The sequence below is a fragment of the Trichophyton rubrum genome (genome assembly GCF_000151425.1).
Source record: "Trichophyton rubrum CBS 118892 genomic scaffold supercont2.2, whole genome shotgun sequence".
NCBI classification, from domain to species: Eukaryota; Fungi; Ascomycota; class Eurotiomycetes; order Onygenales; family Arthrodermataceae; genus Trichophyton; species Trichophyton rubrum.
The window spans coordinates 2,513,626-2,531,856 of record NW_003456427.1 but is presented as its reverse complement, the minus strand read 5'-3'; the positions used below and the strand labels follow the sequence as shown (position 1 = coordinate 2,531,856).

The 18,231-nt window shown below is 48.5% G+C and overlaps 5 protein-coding genes across 8 annotated transcripts; 2 read left to right on the top strand and 3 right to left on the bottom strand.

Annotated features, from left to right (window-relative positions):
- Positions 1-12: 12 nt before the first annotated feature.
- On the bottom strand, positions 13-2,565 carry TERG_02543 (uncharacterized protein). Of its 2 annotated transcripts, XM_003237785.2 has the most exons (4): positions 2,040-2,565; positions 1,854-1,962; positions 1,240-1,784; positions 13-1,178 (listed from the first exon to the last, which is right to left on the bottom strand). In XM_003237785.2, exons 1-4 carry the CDS (start codon positions 2,292-2,294, stop codon positions 513-515), a joined length of 1,575 nt encoding a protein of 524 aa, XP_003237833.1. In that variant the 5' UTR covers positions 2,295-2,565; the 3' UTR covers positions 13-512. The 2 variants fall into 2 exon arrangements, with proteins under 2 accessions (XP_003237833.1, XP_047605686.1); XM_047749434.1 differs by having other exon boundaries at positions 1,854-2,565.
- Positions 2,566-4,763: 2,198 nt separating this feature from the next.
- TERG_02542 (uncharacterized protein) lies at positions 4,764-6,999 on the top strand. Of its 2 annotated transcripts, XM_047749433.1 has the most exons (3): positions 4,764-5,155; positions 5,248-5,907; positions 5,988-6,999. In XM_047749433.1, the coding sequence occupies exons 2-3, from the start codon at positions 5,446-5,448 to the stop codon at positions 6,396-6,398; spliced, it is 873 nt and encodes a 290-aa protein (XP_047605685.1). In that variant the 5' UTR covers positions 4,764-5,155; positions 5,248-5,445; the 3' UTR covers positions 6,399-6,999. The 2 variants fall into 2 exon arrangements, with proteins under 2 accessions (XP_047605685.1, XP_047603900.1); XM_047747930.1 differs by having other exon boundaries at positions 4,764-5,907.
- A 415-nt stretch (positions 7,000-7,414) lies between these two features.
- Positions 7,415-8,833, top strand: TERG_02541 (uncharacterized protein; the record flags this gene model as incomplete). 2 transcript variants are annotated; one of them, XM_003237783.1, is made up of 3 exons in its annotated part: positions 7,415-7,798; positions 7,860-8,487; positions 8,553-8,833. In XM_003237783.1, the coding sequence occupies 3 exons, from the start codon at positions 7,415-7,417 to the stop codon at positions 8,831-8,833; spliced, it is 1,293 nt and encodes a 430-aa protein (XP_003237831.1). The 2 variants fall into 2 exon arrangements, with proteins under 2 accessions (XP_003237831.1, XP_047605684.1); XM_047749432.1 differs by lacking the exon at positions 8,553-8,833 and having other exon boundaries at positions 7,860-8,537.
- A 1,661-nt stretch (positions 8,834-10,494) lies between these two features.
- On the bottom strand, positions 10,495-13,033 carry TERG_11862 (uncharacterized protein; the record flags this gene model as incomplete). Its single annotated transcript, XM_047750908.1, has 7 exons — positions 10,495-10,982; positions 11,074-11,311; positions 11,975-12,223; positions 12,284-12,636; positions 12,693-12,696; positions 12,767-12,866; positions 12,924-13,033. The coding sequence occupies 7 exons, from the start codon at positions 13,031-13,033 to the stop codon at positions 10,495-10,497; spliced, it is 1,542 nt and encodes a 513-aa protein (XP_047605683.1).
- A 1,108-nt stretch (positions 13,034-14,141) lies between these two features.
- On the bottom strand, positions 14,142-15,167 carry TERG_02538 (uncharacterized protein; the record flags this gene model as incomplete). The annotated part of the gene is made up of 1 exon (XM_003237780.2): positions 14,142-15,167. The coding sequence occupies one exon, from the start codon at positions 15,165-15,167 to the stop codon at positions 14,142-14,144; it is 1,026 nt and encodes a 341-aa protein (XP_003237828.2).
- Between the last annotated feature and the right edge of the window lie 3,064 nt (positions 15,168-18,231).

Genomic DNA, 18,231 nt, shown 5'->3' with positions numbered 1-18,231 from the left:
TGCTCGTCCTTTACGTAAATGCCCGCGGTAGGTGTGTAATTGCATCCGACTTAGCGCCTTGAAGGTCGAAATATCCGCAACACGAGCGTCCGCCTCGTACGGATCTGATGATACTCTACGACGTCGTATAGTTTAAGTGTAAGAATAACAACATTTGCATAGAGACCATTGATGCACATAAGTAACGCTATCAATTAGTCTTAATTGCGTGTTGCTGGGTCTTCGTGTTGGTGCTCGTATTTTCTCAAGGGGTCGCAGCAAGCAAAGATAGCTTATATCTCTATTTTTATACGGTCAAGACTATGTACTCTTCTCTTCTTCATCGATTCTGACAGTCTGGGAGTCAATCATGCGAGAAAAGAAAGGAGATTAAGCTGAAGTCTCCAGGGAATAAATATATACAATAAATGGTTCTTTTGGCGCATTGAAGGACAACTGATACGAATAAGGGCGAAATGAAACAACCATAAAAAGGATAGATACCTGTAATTTGTTAGATGTAGAAATCCCTCCTAGTAGACGTATCTGAAAGTCAAGTTCTCCTTGTCAGTCAGGTTGTCCCATTTTTTCTGCTCGGCGGACGTGGTCTGGGACAGAGTGGTATCCTCCGAGACGGGCAGGGCCTGGGAGTTCTGCGCCGCAACCCGGTCCCTCCGCTTGTTCTCCCAGATGTAGTAGCCCAGCAGGCAGGCTGCGAGCACAGCTCCACAGGCCTGAGTAGCCAGGACGGCGATCTTGGCTGGGATGTAGCGAGGGGCATCCTTTGCCTGGAAGGTCTGGGGCCCAATGATATTCCCGATGCTGAAACTCGCGGTGACCAGGGCAGCGCTGACAGAACGCTTGGTGCTGCCAGCAACATTGGAGGCCAGCCACTGGTAGATGACAATGAGGGTTGGAACAATGGAGTTGACGAGGTAGATGCCAGCCAAGAGAGCTCCTTGGTTGTGCTCTGGCGCAAAGGAAAGCAAAGCACCGCCGATAATTCCAGGGATGCAGCAGGCTACAATGCCAACGGAGCGGTACAACTTGTAGCGGATTGCGAAGCCGATGACGACAGTGCTGATGATGGATACGGCACCGCTGGGCATGTTGAGCAGGGCAGATCTAGGAGCAGAGTAGCCGAAGCTCTTGATCAGGGTGGCCGAGTAGGTCGTCACCACTCCGCTCGATACGGAGATCTACAATAATATTTTGATTAACACACGACACATGCATGAACGATGGAGTATGCCAACCTACCAAGGTAGTGATGATGGTCATGAACCAGATCTGGACGTCGAGAAGCGTCTCAATGATATGGGCCATCTTGAAGCTGGTGTTGATGACTCCGGTCTGGTTGCAGGAGACATGCTTGAGCAGGGCGGCCTTCTCCTTTTCGGTCAAGAAGCGCGCCTTCATGGGGCTGTCTGGAATGATAAAGTAGGTCGCGATGCCGGCCACGCAAGTGACAGCGCCCAGGACGACAAACATGGCCTTCCAGCCGGTGAAATCGGGGTTCTTGACATGCTGGAAGCCGAACGAGACGAGGCCGCCGATGATCTGTCCCAGGCCCAGGCCCGAGTACCAGATGCAGAATCGCGGCGCCTGCTCGGACTTGGTGTACCACTGGCTGCTGATGAGCACCAGACAGGGCGCAATGGCAGCCTCGAAGATGCCCAAGAAGATGCGAGCCGCGAGCAGGGTCTTGTAGTCCCGGGCAGCCGCTGTGCAGGCGGTTGATATGCCCCAGAGCGTGACGTTGAGCGCCAGCCATTTGGGCGCAGATATCTTGTTCAAAATGTATCCTACAGACATAAATTAGCATCGGACATGATCAGTCACATCATAGCACTCCACAGTTACAGGGGGCCTACCGGTTGGGACTTCGGCGATGAGGTATGCGATGAAGAAGGCCGTGGCGGCGTTTGAGAAGTTGTTCCCCTTGAGCTTGAGGTCCTTGTTGAGGCCCATAACAGCTGCGTACTAAGTTATAGAAGACATCCTTTAATCTCTGCGACAACGCATCTACACGAAATGAAGAAACAAGAAGATGAACTCACATTGAGCGAGACCTTGTCGATGAACTGCATGGTGTAGCAGACAAACATGATCGGGATGATGTAGAGGTCGACCTTCCAGCGGATGCGCTTCAGCTCAGCAGCGCTGGCCTGCGCACTCTCCCCGGACTCCCCATACTGCTGCAAGAAGCGATACGCCTGGTCGAGATCTCGAGATGCGCCGGAAGTGACCGGCATCTCCTTGTCCAGCCCCGTCTTCTGCTCGACGGGCGACTTTTCGGAGTCTTCAGAGGCCATCTTGAAGCGCTGGCTCGCGGTATCAACACAGCAGCAACCAGCAGCAACAGCAACAACAACCAGGGGAGTTGCAGGACTCGGAGATGGAAATTTGCAAGGAAAAAAGAAACCGAAAGAAATTAAAGAAGATCCAGACGGCCATAAACGTGGTTTTGTTTTTCTTTTTTCTACTTCCTCTGTTCGTCCTGCGCGGCGCCTCCAGCTACCTCCCGGAGTATGGATACCGTCCTGCAGCTAACTAGTTATCAGGTCAACAAACGGCACCACAGAGACCAGACGACATGCAGGTTTCAAAAAGACTTGTGAGAGGGACAGACGCTCCGGACGCACTGAAATTTCCCGTATCTTTATCGCCCATCCCTGGCGTTATCTGGCGTGCACGGCGTCCGACCCGGCAGATGATAGGACAGGCCACCATGGACCACCCGTCTCCCCCCCCTGGACCGCTAGGACTGCTAGGACTGCTAAAATATGCATACATTCTGGACAGACTTCCGTTAGAGGGGGCAGGGTAGCATCTCGACAAGACGTAGACGAAGAAGAGTAGCAAGGAGGAAGGCCCAGCGCAATTCTAGCGTCCCCCGAAGGATCCCCTGCTTGCCACTGGAACGATGCTCACTGGCTCCCATCATCCCTGCCTCCCAAGCAAGCCATGGCTATAAAAGTTGCATTTAAGCATGCCTATAGAGGCTCACCAAGAAGAGGCCCCAGGGAAGATCCCCAGGGGCCACTAAACGCCCCCCCTTCCCGTCAAGAGAGAACTTTGACTCGCATCTATCCATGCTTGTCCGGACCGTCGTCCCCCTTCAGGCCTGCACATGTGGGTTTAGAGTGTCCCAGGGACCAGGACAGACTCGGTCCTTGCTCTACTTAGTTACTGGTCAGAAAGCAATTCCAAGGGGCCCATCAGACTCTTCGTCGGAATACGATGGAAGGCCGCCTCATGCTCTAGTCCAAGTCCGCCTTTTTGTGACGGCGTTCTTGGTAAACAGGCCTTGGACCTCTTCCGCAGATACCGACACTCGTGCTTTTTTTGAAGTATAACTGGGTATAGTTATTATGCTGAATATCAATTGATATCTGGCCACAGTTATCTGGTCAAGGATGAAGATCTCCTTGCGCTGCTACTGCTGCATGTGCTCGCTTAGCACGGAGAGGCCAATTGTTTCTGTCCGGCCGTTTATCTTCTCCTCCGTCTATACTCCATACGGAGTAGTCATACTCTCAGTCGTTCGACAATGTGTTACATTCTTCTGGCCGGCGGAGTGTTTCCGTAATACCGACGCTAGTACGGCGGACTGAATGGACCATCGGGTCAGAATTCGTTTTTGCCTTGTAAGAGATAATTCCACGTAGCCAATGATAATCGAGATATTTTAAATAAAACCTTCTTATATAGATAAATACTTTATATACCTTATCTAAGCACCTTTTTCTTAAAGGCACACTCTTCCTTCTTCTTTGGCCCACGGCCTAGCTTCTCCCTAAGCCTTCCCGCTATACCTACCTCCTCCCCTAAGTCTACTCCTTTCTAAGCCTATTCTCCCGATATCTTCTCTCGGCTTCTCTTACTAGAGGCTTCTCTTACTTAAGTCTCGCTGGCTTAGCGGGAAGGCTTAGAGGGGTAGGCTTGAGAGAGAGTATCTAGACTAGGGAGTTAGCTTAGGGAGGAGACAGGCCGTGGGCTAAAGAAGAAGAAAGGACGTGCCCTTAAGGAAAAAGGTGCTTAGGTAAGTAAAATAAAATATAGGGAGTTCTATTTAGTAATTAAGTTCTATATTATTATCCAATAATATCTCTTTACTTCTTAATTATATAATCAGAAAACCACTTTTCTGCGTGTTTTTATGTAAGTTGGTTTTATAATGAATTTTGACCCGATGGTCCATTTAGTCCGCCGTAGCTATGGATATCAAACGCCCTCATCCTATGGAGTTATGGAGTAGTATTTACGGAGTGCTCCCTAGAGTTAAGTCGAAGTGCTTGATGTCTTATAAGCGAAAGTAACACTGATGCACGACTTGATGCCTGAGGAAAAGAACGACTTTCTTGCTGATCGACTCCATTTTTAGGACACGATTGACATGGGGATCGCCTCGTATGGAGGTCGCATCAAGACTCCAGAGAGGTCCAGCTTTTGCAGTTGGAGAAGAAAAAGCAAGCAGGCAGAGAAATGAGAAGAAGAAAAAACATAGCAACTGACAACGAGAATTCACTAAGTCAGCCTATCGAACAATTTCCAGTGTGATTCGCGGATGGGGTCGCACCCAGGCTCGTTTGCAATCTGCACAGTTTCTTCTGAACATCCCCTATCCCGGCCGCTCGATGAGCTCTCCCAAAGCTTCATCAAACCAGATGCCTATTTATGCATCTGGTTTGCTTTTTCCTGCGGACCCCCAAAGGCCCTCAAGGCAGCATTACAGGGCATGGATTGATCAAGTACAAATATGACGGCCTGCAGGTCCCGCGCCCGCCATGATGGTCGTTCCTTTTCCACTTTGATTGTTCTAGAGTCAGTCCCTGGATCTATTCTGCTCTGCCACTAGGCATACATCCTTCTGAGATATATATACCTGCGAAGAATATACGTCTTGATATTCTCCCTACTTCTCCTCCAAAGACAAAGAAGACACTGAAGAAAGACGGTGTCTGGTGCTACCAACAGAAAGGCCGGCCTGATGCAGCAGTGGGTGTACTATGTCTCACCGGAGGTCAATGCGATTTCGCAGTATCCAACCATCCTCGCGGTATGCATTTCTCTCACCTTTGTCATGACCGTGGTGGTCTGTCTCCGGATCTGGGTTCGTGCTGTGTGGAAGAAGAGCTTTGGCGTTGATGATGCTGTCATTGTGTCCTCGGCGGTATGTATCTATATAACTATGCAGCTATATGTATAGTTATACAGATATTCCCCCTCCATTTATCTTACCCTTGCTGATATCGAGTCCTTTAGGTATGCGGGATCATCTACAGTGCGTTGTGCATAACTCAGTCCCGGCTAGGTCTCGGTCTTCCTCTCAAACTACGTCCAAAGGCGAGTCTGAATACATATGCTACCGTAAGTAATGATATTTACCACATGAGATGACTATAAGCATCCACAACTGATTGTTTGCTCATGTAGGTCAACTTCGCTGGCCGCCCGTTCTACATGGCTGGCATCACCGGCTTCAAAGTGGCCCTGTGTATCGCATATCTACGCATCATCCGCCATAGTTCAGAAAAGTCCTACCGCCACGTCGTTTGGGGCATTATGATATTCACCGTCTTATCCCATGTTGCCGGGACTCTCGTTCTCTTCTTCCAGTGCTCACCCGTGCACAAGTCATGGCGGCCATTGACACCGGGAAAGTGTCTGCCAAATCCTGCTGTCTTCTACCCTCTTGCGGGAGTATCAATCTTCTGTGATTTGATTGTCTTCCTTACCCCCATCCCGCTATGGCTGAAAGTACGCATCAGCACGCCGCGTAAACTGGGGCTGATGGCCGTCTTCCTGCTTGGCCTGTTCACCACAGCCTGCTCGATTATGCGAGTGGTACAGATTGAGATAATCGCAAAGGACGGAAACTCTACCATGCTTATCCTCTGGGGAACCATCGAGCTGAACGTCGGAGTAAGTCAAACACGAATACGACGGCTTGCCAGATTGCCAGACACAGAAGAGGCTAACATAGTTCTGTTACAACTAACCAGATCGCCATAACCTGTCTGCCCACTCTCATACCACTAATCACCTTCATGCGAGGCCGATCATCCAAGAGCGGTCCCATGCAGTATCCTCACAGTACCTCCGACGGCCGCAGCGCCGGCACTTCAGTCAAGCTCAAATCCGTCGGCCTGCACTCATCGACCATGCGATCCCAAACCATCCCGACTGGCAACAACACTCTAGTCAAGTCGGGCAGTTTCAGCTCTCTAGAGGCGATTCTCCCGGTGGACAGCCAAGGGCGGCCCATCCAGCGAGAAGACATGGAATCCTGCAACGGAAACGGATCACAGAGCCATGTACACCTCTCCAATCCTGGCCATATAACGAAGACTGTCCAGGTGGAGATCACCCGGACGGACAACCGGCCGGGCCCTGAACAAAGTTGGCTTCATTGAGCTTGTTTAAGCTTGCTCTTCTGTCTCCATGCTTCATTTTCGCGAATAGGGAGAAAAAATGGGTATCTTTAAAAGGTGTTCGGGCCTTGGTTTCTAGAACGTTTTATTATGTCCGGTCATGGCAGCAATGTCCTTCTCTTTCTCACGATATTAGTACTTTCATACACGTTTTTATACCTCGATATACCCTGTATATACTATTGTTTTCTCTCTCTTGCTGTTCAATCACGAGCGCTACCAAAAGTGCAACCATCTGGGTCACTATTTTAGTTTTCTTCTCGTCAAAGAACTCCGTGGTTAACTACGTGGTAGTTAGTTGACTAGTTTGTTACTTAATAGACACCAACCCCTAAACGAAATATCTGTGACTCAAAATCATCTCACCATCTCCACCAGCTAAACAACCAGCTACTAAGACAAACAAGAAGAAAGGTCGTATTAATAGCATTCTCTGCAATGCTGTATCTAGCCATGGTCGCAAATTCACTCTGTGCTTCTTACGAGGTGCAGCAAGATGGCCGTGTCAAAGACAAGGCACAGCATATATACCCAGCTCGCAGGGAGCACGAAGACCGCCATAGAAAATGAAAAATATCGAACGCCGCCCGTTTCAACTATGATAACCTCATAGTTCAGGCCAGGAACTGCCGGGTGCGAGCCGAGAGCGATCTCCCCGGCCCTTTTACCTAGAGGGCATAAGTTTTACCCGGGGGTTCATCCCTGTACGAGGAGGAGTCAAGCTAGCTACACACGCTGGATCCTCCGTTACAGCCGGCATCCCAGTCGCCGTTCGGACCTCTTTGCTCCATTGCTCACTCGGACAGCCCGTCATTTCATCAAGAGCGGCTGCTCTCCACCCGGTCGCTTCATATTCCCACAAACATCATATATCGCTGCCGGATATCATCTCCAGGCCTGTATCAGAGCTTCCGTGGAGCATAAACAGTTGACTGTCTACGAACATAACTAAAAAGAAAAACATCGGCGGGTTTCGAGAAGCAAAAGGCCGGCTAAAGATGGGGTCCACGTCCACGCCGCCTCATGTCCTGATCATAGGCGCAGGTATCACAGGTCTCGTTCTCGCTCAGACATTGCGTAAACACGGAGTGTCCTTCGCCGTCTATGAGCGAGATCCCGACCCTCTGCACCGTGGCAAAGGCTGGGGGCTGACGATACACTGGTCTCTTGATGCGTTCCTTCGGCTTTTACCACAGCATCTGGTCGATCGGTTGCCAGAGACTTACGTCGACCCAGACGCGGTTGCAAGAGGAGAGAATGGGAACTTCCTTCTGTTTGACCTTAGGACCGGAGAGACTAAGTGGAAAGTTCCTCCAGCAAAGCGACTGAGGGTGTCGAGGGAGCGGCTGCGTAGGTTGTTGATGGATGGAATTGATGTTCAGGTAAGTCAAGGCAATTTTTTTCAATCTATAAGATTTAGAGACACTGCTAAATGCTTGTCAGTGGAACAAATCTATCTCTAGTATCAGCCAGATATCAGAAACAGCAGTACGCTGCCAGTTTTCAGATAATTCCAGTGCTAAAGGAACCCTGCTGGTAGGATGTGATGGCTCTCGATCAAAGACCCGCTCATTGCTATGTTCTCTGGCTGGTAATGAAACTCCAGCCAGGTCAGAGAACTATCAACTCCCCGTCCGTCTCATCGGGGTCAGCGCTGCATTGCCTTCGCGGGTCGCCCTTAAGATGAGAGCCCTAGATCCGTTTTTCTTGCAGGCCGGCGACCCAGCTACCAGTAACTTCTTCTGGTTCTCATTCCTTGATACCCCGACTAACAATGACCGCGAGGACCGTGATACATATGAATGTCAGATATTGATTAGCTGGCCGTACCGTAAGGATGGCTCTAACAACATAGAGATTCCATGCCAGAACGTCGATAAGATAAAACTTATGCACTCCCTGGCCGATGGATGGGTAGAACCGTTCCGTGAGGTCGTGCAGAGTATCCCAGAAGAAACAGAGCCGAAGATCATCTCCTTGGAAGACTGGCCGACCCCACCGAAGGGCTCATGGAGCAATCTTGGTGGCACAGCAACTCTAGTCGGAGATTCTGCTCATGCGATGACAATGTGTGAGTGTATCCGTCTATTTCCTCCCGTGGCCACAAGTATTCTGAGCTAATGGCCACTCTTATAGTTCGTGGTGAAGCAGGGAATCACGGTATCCTCGATGTATCCAACTTGCTAGAGGCCTTAATTCCTGTCCTCACATCGTCGCCACACTCTCCCGCAAAGACACAGCAGGAAGCGATCAACGAATATGAAGATGAGATGACCACCCGCACCAGACCAGCAGTTCTTCGAAGCCGCAAAGCGTGTCTTGATGCTCACGATTACCCGTCGATAACGGCGAACTCTCCACTAGTTGCTCGAAGAGGAGCATTTGAAGATGATGACCTAGAATACCTCCTCAACTAGAAAATTAGACCCCTGGAAAAAAAGTACTCCGCAAAGAAATATTAAATTGATTAATTTATATGGCACTTATTCTCTCTCTTAGGGTATCAGGCTGGCTTTTCTGAGTTGATGGTTGCATAACTTCTTTAACTTCGATAGTTCTATACCGCAGGGAGGCCGCTGTGCCATCAACTCCCCTCCCATAACTGGATAGTTGGCTGGTCGTACGATTACACTTTAATTAAAGAGACACTTTGATCAGCATCAATGTCAGTTGGGTTTATGCCAAGCTGCAGTCAGACAGCCAAAGTTGCAGCCTTCCGAGCAATCCGGGACACGCCAGGCACATGCATTTCGACAGATCACACGGCGGTCCCCCAGAATCTTTGTCAAACTTAGCCTGCTCACTTCGGTTAAACTCATTTATTCCACATGTATGATTTATGCACTGCTGGCAAGGTGGGTTTGCCGCCTTGAGTCGCAAAATCGATACATCACACCAGTGGAGGCCAAATCTCCGAGGGAGCTGTCTTTTGCCGCACATGCGATGGTGATCCATAATTCGTATATGTACTCCGTAGATGGCTTGCAGGTGACGGCTTGACATCGTACAAGTACATACGGATTACTTATTTGCATTCTCTCCAGGCTCATATGAAACCAACAAGGTCAAAGGTTTTTATCAGGAAGTGGGGGTGGTGAATCAGTTATAGAGATGATCTGTGGAGATGTAATAATCCGGGTCCTGACCGGGGTGGAAACGGCTCTTTCGTTTTTCTTGGACGGACTCCAGCTTTGCCGCTCCCTGTTATATGATGACAAACTTATAGCTCATGCCCTGCTGTGCTGACTAGGGCCTGGCTTCGCTTATTATTTGCTTTACAAGTCCTTCCTTGGAAATGGTTCCCTGCAATGCTATAATCGTACTTCGTAATAATTTATGCATATTAGCTAACTGATTGTTGAGCTGTCTAGATCTTTTAGCTATCACTGTTTTTAAATTAAACTGTGATGCTCATATAAACTACGGGCTAAATAACCAACAATGAGGTCGCTCCTTCCTTCTCTGACGCACTTTCCTCAGGTCGATCCTTATAAATAACACGAGACAAAGAAGGCACGTGCGGACGGGCCGGTCCTTCCGGGTTTAAGCTTAATTTCCCAAAGTATATTAATTCCCTCGACGAGAAGGCGCGCTTTCTGCTCCTTCCCCGCTGAGATTAAAATAAATTGAAATAAACAAAGGGCATCACTAGTCAGGTACAGTTTTGTGGGAGTGTCAGGGAGAATCGCTTGTTATGAAACAGCAATACTACGTATAAAATGCATGCCCCATTGCCGTTAATCCGCGTGGCGCCCCATAGCTAACTACTAAAGACAGATCATATCATGCCATATAGTCAGAGACGCCATTATATTTGTCTGCTGTTTCAGGAGGACTGCAATTATTATATATCGTTTTGAATGGGTCTGTGCTCATATAACTATAATTTTACAGAATGATATTCAAATATTAATACAGTGGATCAGAGTTCAACATGGAGGAGATGATGCGATACCTGCTTCGCTCAAACACAGTGGGTATCAAGCGAGTGAAGAAACCGCTAATAGTGGAGAGATTGCCAGCAGTACCTTGGAGCATAGCTGAGTCTTGGGGTTTGTGGATATGAATAACCTCTAAACTAGCAGAGAAGCCTCAGTGCATCGGTGAAAAGCAACCTGGCATATATCTGATGAAAACCTGACAGCATTGTTATGAGACGCGATTTTTCCCCTCTTGGATTGCAGTGGAAGCATGATAGGCGGAATTCTATCATACCATCACGACCATCTGCAGTTTTGGCAATAGAGTCAATACCCTTTGAAGAGTCATTCCTGTGAACGGACAGTCTATGGCAGCCGGCAAAGTTTCCATTCCCAAAACCGAAGTCGATATATGAAAATTTCTCCTCAGCGGATTCCATCTTTGTTAAGCCTTCAGAAGTAGGGTTTAACCTTGTTTTATTGACCAAATGCGAGTGTGTCACCTGAAATGCGCCAAACAGTATCGAACCCAAGGGGAGCAGCGCTGTCTTTGGGATTTCAGTGACATCCCATATGTTCTTTGGCAGTGGTAACCCGGAATTGGCCGGTTGTGTACCTGAAAATAACGGAGTCTGTTGAGTAAGGCCTATAATACCCGTTAATGGAACTTCATAAGATGAGGTGCAATTCTAGCGGAAACTGGCCTTTGATTTGCACTGCGATTAGCTTCCACCCACCAGATGCGAGGATGAATCTTTCGGCAGCAAATATGATTCCACCAAAGAACCCGCGAGTGAATCTCGCCAGTAGTTCTTCCTCGCTTAGTTGCCCTAGAGGTAGTTTTCTCCCGGGGAACAATGTACTTTGCACGAGTGTGTCATCTTTGACTCGCGCAATCAAGCAGTCCTCAACGATTGTGTGGCCATGGGGGTTGATCAATGCCTCGGAGCGAGTCTCATGGAAAGATGTAAGTGGCTGTGGGGAGTAAATAATCCGGCGGTACCGAGAAAAAAAGTCCATGAGGAAGTCGTAGTTGGGTATGGTGGGCGTGGGTTGTTGTGTTCTTTAGCACAAAGTCGGGTATGCAACTAGCGGGCGATGTGTCGCGTACGGGTTAGGGTCATTTAAATAGCTTACCTTCCAACGGCCATCATCAAGGCTCATGTTCCAATGCTCGGCTGTAAATATAAACTGATGACGTAGGAACGGGAGCAATCGGGATAACTCGGTGATCGTGATACTCAAGATAGGACCTCTCAACACAATAATCTCGTATTCAATGACCACCGAGCGGCTGAGTCACTATTTACTATAGCTGCGAGGCGGCTGTGCCGGATCATGCATCACAAATTTCCTACACATATTAACAAATTCAATTCGAAGAAACGAAGAAGAAGAGCATTATGCATAAAGACAAGATCTATCCATATTCCGTATATCAAATGCCAGAGCTCTCGTAAAGTAGCTTCTCTGAGGCTAGAAGCAAGCGGCTCTTGGTGTAAAAAGCCAGGAGCTAAAAGCCATCCACGCTCTCTTCAATATTAGAGGCATATCAATTTTGCCAAATCAAGGCCACAATAATAACCACCTCGCAGCACCGCCTTGCCTAACAATTCCCCATCCTAAGAACAAACTTACAAACCACATAATGCCCATGACAACGATGGGTAACAGAATCAGTTCTGTATGATACAAAAACGGCAGGTTGCTATACCCGAGGAAGGATATATATGTATAATATGAGAACGCAGAGAGGTATAGAGTATTTCCTAGAAGAGTAGCTAGAAGATTGGAGGACGTCCCTGTACCACGAGTGAGAACAGGGAGGAGGACAAATTGTAGAACGTATAGATGGAGGTAGAGTGTGAAAAAGGCGCGGGCGGATATCTATGTGAAAGTGGTTAATAACGTGGTGTTTAGATTTCAGCGGTTGAAAAGCGGGCTCACATCGAAGCAATATCCAAATTCAACGTGCTCTTTATCCCCCGATAACCCAAAAAGTCCCTGTGCAGGTGCACGCCGTCTCATGCGACCTAGGGACGACCGTGTCCCTCTCCACTCACTAATTGTGGCAGCGGGACCATTGGGACCAAATATGCGGCCCACAGTGAAGTACATTATCGTGGAAATAATGAGGGAAGCCCCGAGGTAATGAAGAAAGACGAAAGCTATGGCGAGGCCATTCATAGAGAGAAAAGACGGTTTATAGGCAAAGCCCCATGCTAGGCCGGTTAAATATAGGAATAAGGAGAAGAGGTAGCTGAATGACGGATCGGGGCGATGCCAGGTGTTTTTCGTTTCTAGACAGGTATTAGGCCGTGAGTAGCTATGTGATGGGTTGCGAGGGGAGACTGACGTTTCTAAGAACAGTCAATTGGTTAGCTTTAGCTTCCTTTTCCCGAAGGACCATAAAGATATGGGGCTACAAACATGATAATACATAGATTTAAACACCTTTTTAGGTGCAATCACAAGAGATGTCATCTCCCAAATGGCCATCTCAAAGTCCATCTGTGAGACTTTGAACAACCTATGCCGCAGGCATCAGTATGCGGATAGCCCACAGAGTAAAACAGCATCACCTTACCGGCCAAAAACCTGCGGCATTCGTATAAATGGGTTCCTATTCTGCGGCGAGGTACCGCCGAACTGCGCTGGCCCAGCATGTTGCCGGGGTACGGATATATGGGGATTCATTGGAGAAAGATGAGGGCAACTCGCCCGGGCCGAGGCTGAACTACCGCAGCATTAAAATCAAGAGAAACAGAGAAGAAATCCCAGTCCGTTTCAGTGTATAGAGACTCTGCACATCCGCCTCCTTTGCTTGCTGTTGGGTGCCTGTTATCGACTCGAACTGTCGACTTGTTATGTTTGAAGCTCGAAGCAGGTTGAGAGCGTTAGAAAATTATCACGTGACCGTGATTCTAAAAACAGGCACCGCGAGGCTAAGGTGGTTGATTCTGATTGACAGACATCAGACATCAAAGAGGAGAAGAAGAGAGGAGAAGCAAGGACGCTCCTTAATCGTGGCGTGGGCAGCTTTGCTAAGGGTGCTGTGTGACACAAACGTCGCGGGATATAACTGCTGCGTTCTAGCGGCCGAATGGGCTGCGCATCATAGCTATCAGCTGCTACGAATGGATACTATACTGCTTATGCCGATTGACAGCCAGAAGGCGGAATATGGATACCCGTTATAATTCCGATGAGACGATCTTATGATATGCCTTTTACGCTGGCTCTATCCTCTGAGTGGACAGTTGTCTGCCCAACTTAAGTACACCCGGATGACCGACTCGGCGAAGGCAAATGAAGGGGTTAAGCCGGCTTTGTTCTACGGCTTTTGTTTTCATCGTATACCCTCTTGATCCACGATAATCCCCGTTATTAAGTCATCAGGGGCATTCGCACTCGATCGACACTCGGCTTTAGCCAAGCTAGGCCCATCAGGCATTGGTAGGTGAAGCGCTAACAGAAGGACCAGAGGCTATGGTACCAGTCACATTACTCTTCATAGAGATCGAAGCAGTTTAGGCGACAATGCATTTGAATGCTCTAATTGCTAGGGCTATGGAGTGGTATTATGGATTACCCGCCCAAGCACTCTCGGATTTGTTTTAGTGCCAGCCTCTGAGGATATTCTAACTACTTCCTAGACTATGCGATTGTGCATTATAGTTGCTAAGCCAACTATAACCTCCTTCTACGCTCCTCCGGTAATCCAAGCAAAGGACTGTGATAAGGAGAGTAGTGACTGGGGTTCATTGCATAAAGCTATTTCCAAAGTGTTGAAAACGCAACATGTCTAGAATCGTAACTCATGAATCATTTCCGGAGAGTTGATGAAGTTACATCTCTCTCTCAATTTCTGTCCTCCTATGACGCTATGCGGACCATGGTCGTCAATATTCGACAGCCCTTCGTTGGGGCCACCGGCAACAAATACTAGTATCTCATTGTGTTTGGAGAAGCTTTTTCGAAACCCTTTGAAGGTATTATGGCCTGGTAAACTTGGTTCTTTGGTACTGCCGAATGTTGACCAGGATCGTGTGGCTCTATGTGATAATTCATAGTCCGATGCGGTTGGGCGTATGGGTGATCCAGGAGGTATATAAGCAGAAAGGTTGGCATAGACGTATGGCAAATCGGCTCCATGCAACACTCCCAGTGCACTTGGAGCTATAGTTTGGTTCCAGGCGAAGAAATACGCATCAGCTCCTTCTGCAGCGGCATGCTCTCCAACTAGGAAGGGTTCGCATGTCATCACTATATCTCGGAAGATTCTGGCCGTGCGATAGAAGTCTCTGGATAATCCAGCAGTTTTGTTCTCAGGGAACTCATCTGTAGGATACAACTTCAGCAGAGTATCGATATTTTTCCGAGATACATCCGGCGCATAGGATGCAATGAAGTCCGCTACTCCCTTTGACGTTGTTATATTTGGATACACAAATCGAGTAACATCATCCTCACACCATCCCATCATTGTGGTAACCGGGGCAAAGCGCCGCTGAGCGACCAGTACTGACGGCGCATCAGGGAGAAAATCGCCATCGACGCTGGGGAGCCATATATCCCCAATGTTGTGGGAAACGCCGTTTTGGTATGTAGCAATAGATGCTGCGAGTAATGTCTCAGTATCCAATTCTCGTAGACATGCTAATGCCGCTTCCGAGTTGAAGTCTCCAGATGTGCAATTTGCCTTGTCCGTCACTAACTCCATTGCTGTGCTCGTGAAATTGCCGGTGATGCCGGGCTCAAGTACTTGACTCTGACAGATGCCCTGCTGGTATGGAACTGGCTGCTTTCCTCCATATGCCAACATCTGCATGCCGACGGATACGCCTGGCTAAGTTAGAGTGGATGTCAAAGAAGTGTGTGGAATCAGGGGCAAGAATACCTCCTGATGACTGTCCGAATATTGTTACCCTTTTCGGATCACCCCCAAAGGCGGCAATGTTGTCCCGAACCCATTCGAGTGCCAATCGTTGATCTCTCAGAGCTGCATTCTCTGATTTCTCAGATCTAAGGGCGGTGGTCTGAGCAAATCCGAACACTAGTAATCGCCCTTAGAATAGGAGTCTCTTTAGCTTGTTGAGAAGGAGAGTATACTCACCTCCTAGACGATAGTTCATTGCAACGTGGATGATTGGACGACCATTGGCCACTGACTCCTTGACCATATTATCAGCGTGCCACCTCGGATCCTGATTATGTCCTACCCAGTAACCCCCGCCGTAGATGGTTACCATAACCGCCAACTTCTCGTGACTGGTCATGTTCTTCGGCCTTCCGATATTGAGATTCAAGCAGTTTTCAGAAATTACCAGCTTGCCCTGCGAGCCAGCACGTAACTCCTGGGGACAAATTGGCCCGTATACAGTAGCATTGACATTGCTCCCGCGTGGGGGAACAACGGCCACTGGTGGTTTGAAACGATTTTTGCCCCCCGTATCATGGCCAAAAGGGATACCCAAAAACACTTCTATTCCATTGCGGTCCAAGCCAGTGTATGTTATCTGCCGCCCTTTATCAACAACCATGGGTCTGGCAGCCGCAATGGCGGTTGTCAGTGTCAAGATCCACAGCATGACAAAATCGTATTTGGCCATATTGAAGAGGGAGAGCTAGATCTTCTAGCAACCAACCGTGCCTGTAGCATCGTAGAAACTGCGAGTACGGGGTGGCCGCAGCCAGTTCTTATATATGGCTTTGGTTCTACCTCCGTCCAAAGCCGTAAGATGACAGGGTAAGCAGTGCTCCTACTCTTGCCGCATCACCCGTACGATAACCATTAGCTATACGGCAGTCGACACGAGGGCTGAAGATCCGGTTTACGGGGATACCTATGTATAAACAGTTAGCCCCCGCGAATGTTACTAGGATTAATATGCGTTACTAGGAATATCTCGGGCGAAATTACTCACAATCGGAAACACAAAAGTGAGGCCTGCCACCCTCCTTTTCAGCCCTCAAAACACAGTACCCTTGCTTCCATCAATATGAACCGCTATTGTTGCACGACGACAAACATAGCTTTGGGGGTATATCGGCCACGCAGGTCTGTGTCAAGGCCTAAACACAATATCTATGCCATTGACATCTTGATTCTCCTCGGCCGAATTGCGTACCAGGTTAGCCTTGTATCTAGGATATAGGACTGAATGCGTTGATCTGCTCTGCAGGCCGCCATCGACGGAAACATTCCCGGCGCCATGTAGTTACTCCATATGTGATGTTAATATGGCGTAGCAGGGAGAATTGGCGGTAGTAAAGAGCATGAAGTCGACTTTGTAGCTGCGAAATATCTGCGTACAGCTCCTGGTGAGCAGCTTTCCGGCGCCAAACGGTCATAACTTCACCATAAAGCGAATGTACTTCTCGCTGATGATCGTGCCAGAAGTTGATTCCACGGCTGGGTTTGAAATTCTGTCAACTAACAGTGTTTATCCTGGTGAATGAAGCCCTCCTTTGATACCCGCAGCCTGCAGATATGCTGGTATGTTGGTCAGTGAGCTATCCTCCATCTTTGACAAGGGCCAGAGCAGCTTTTTGCAGCGTTTGTTCTTCCAACCGCCGTATCTAGAGATGGATGTTCTTACTCCGTCCCCTTTGCCGTATATTTTCACAGGAGCCACAGCTTGACTATCTTTACGGCGTTATCGAGTCACTGTTCCGCACCTTTGCACAAACAGAGGAAAGATATGGCGTATCCATCCTCGAATGGCGAAGTTGTGCTTTTCCAGGATCTGTTAGTTGATAGCTAGAGAAGAATCATGGAGGAGGATAAGCAGGACATGCTCTGGATGTTTTCCTTTATACCTACTTGGACAGTTGTGGCTCTTCAACCAGGCTATATATCTTATAGATGGTTGATATGGAGTAACCATCCACCCAAATATTCATCAAGAGGACCACAATATGGACACATAATTATCGGCTGATTTACTCAGCATGTAAGTATCCCGAGCTCGACCACGGTATCTGTTTCTAATGCTAATAATTCTACTGCAGCTTGGTCAAACCTGTCTGATATGTGGAAAATGCACAGCTGTAAAGCGTACCTTAAGAGGATTACTAGGGGAGAGATAATCGGCATATTGACGAGATTGCATACGACCTTGTCTTTGTGGCTACCCTTAGAGATGCTATCATTGTGGTCCTTTCTAGAGCTAACATTGAAGTAGATGATAACCCGAGACTACTCCTTCAAACGCTGCAGGATAACCAACACTTTTATGCACTGGCTACTCCGTAAAAGGATACCCCCTTGTTTTGGCCCCTTTAGCCGCAAGTGCTTCCAGGATCGTCAGCTAGCCAACTGCTGGTAGCCATGGCCTGCGTACAGATAACTAATGGCTGGACTGGGGGGACAACCAACTCCGACTGACGGCTCTGGCCAGACCAAGAAGAGGGAGACAACGCATCTGGATCTCCGCTGGCCATGCCATGTCATCTTTATGTCAACATGCAGGCAGCAGGCACGGCAGTTCGTATCATGCGGAGGGTCCAGCCAGACAGGATGCCAGCAGATGCACATCTCCCTCTCAATCGGGTACCAGATGCATACCATCCTGTCAACTCATTCCGTTCGTCTGCTCCCTGTCGACACTCCATCTGCCATCTCACTGATATCTGCCCCTTATAGTCCGTCCAAGTCAGGCAGACAGACTGGAGCCATTAGGTCAATCCCTCTTATCCATGCATTCCCTCGCTGCCGGTGCCGAATCAGTCCTCTTCCCGCGCCTGTTGTTGGCTCGACCTTGACTCCGTCGTGCATGCGAGGTGCATCGCGGATCTCTCTGCAATCCCTGGCCACGCCGCCGGTTCGTCTTCTTCTTCCTTGTTCCCTGTAAAAAGAAAGAAATCCAAATCAAAGAAATCGATAAAAAAAG

Coding starts and splice junctions, on each gene's coding strand:
- TERG_02543 (XM_003237785.2), bottom strand. CDS start 2,294: ATGGCCTCTGAAGACTCCGAAAAGTCGCCCGTCGAGCAGAAGACGGGG. Junction 1,785..1,853: donor CATCGCCGAAGTCCCAACCG/GTAGGCCCCCTG, acceptor TTATGTCTGTAG/GATACATTTTGAACAAGATA. Junction 1,179..1,239: donor TGACCATCATCACTACCTTG/GTAGGTTGGCAT, acceptor ATATTATTGTAG/ATCTCCGTATCGAGCGGAGT.
- TERG_02542 (XM_047749433.1), top strand. CDS start 5,446: ATGGCTGGCATCACCGGCTTCAAAGTGGCCCTGTGTATCGCATATCTA. Junction 5,908..5,987: donor CCATCGAGCTGAACGTCGGA/GTAAGTCAAACA, acceptor ACAACTAACCAG/ATCGCCATAACCTGTCTGCC.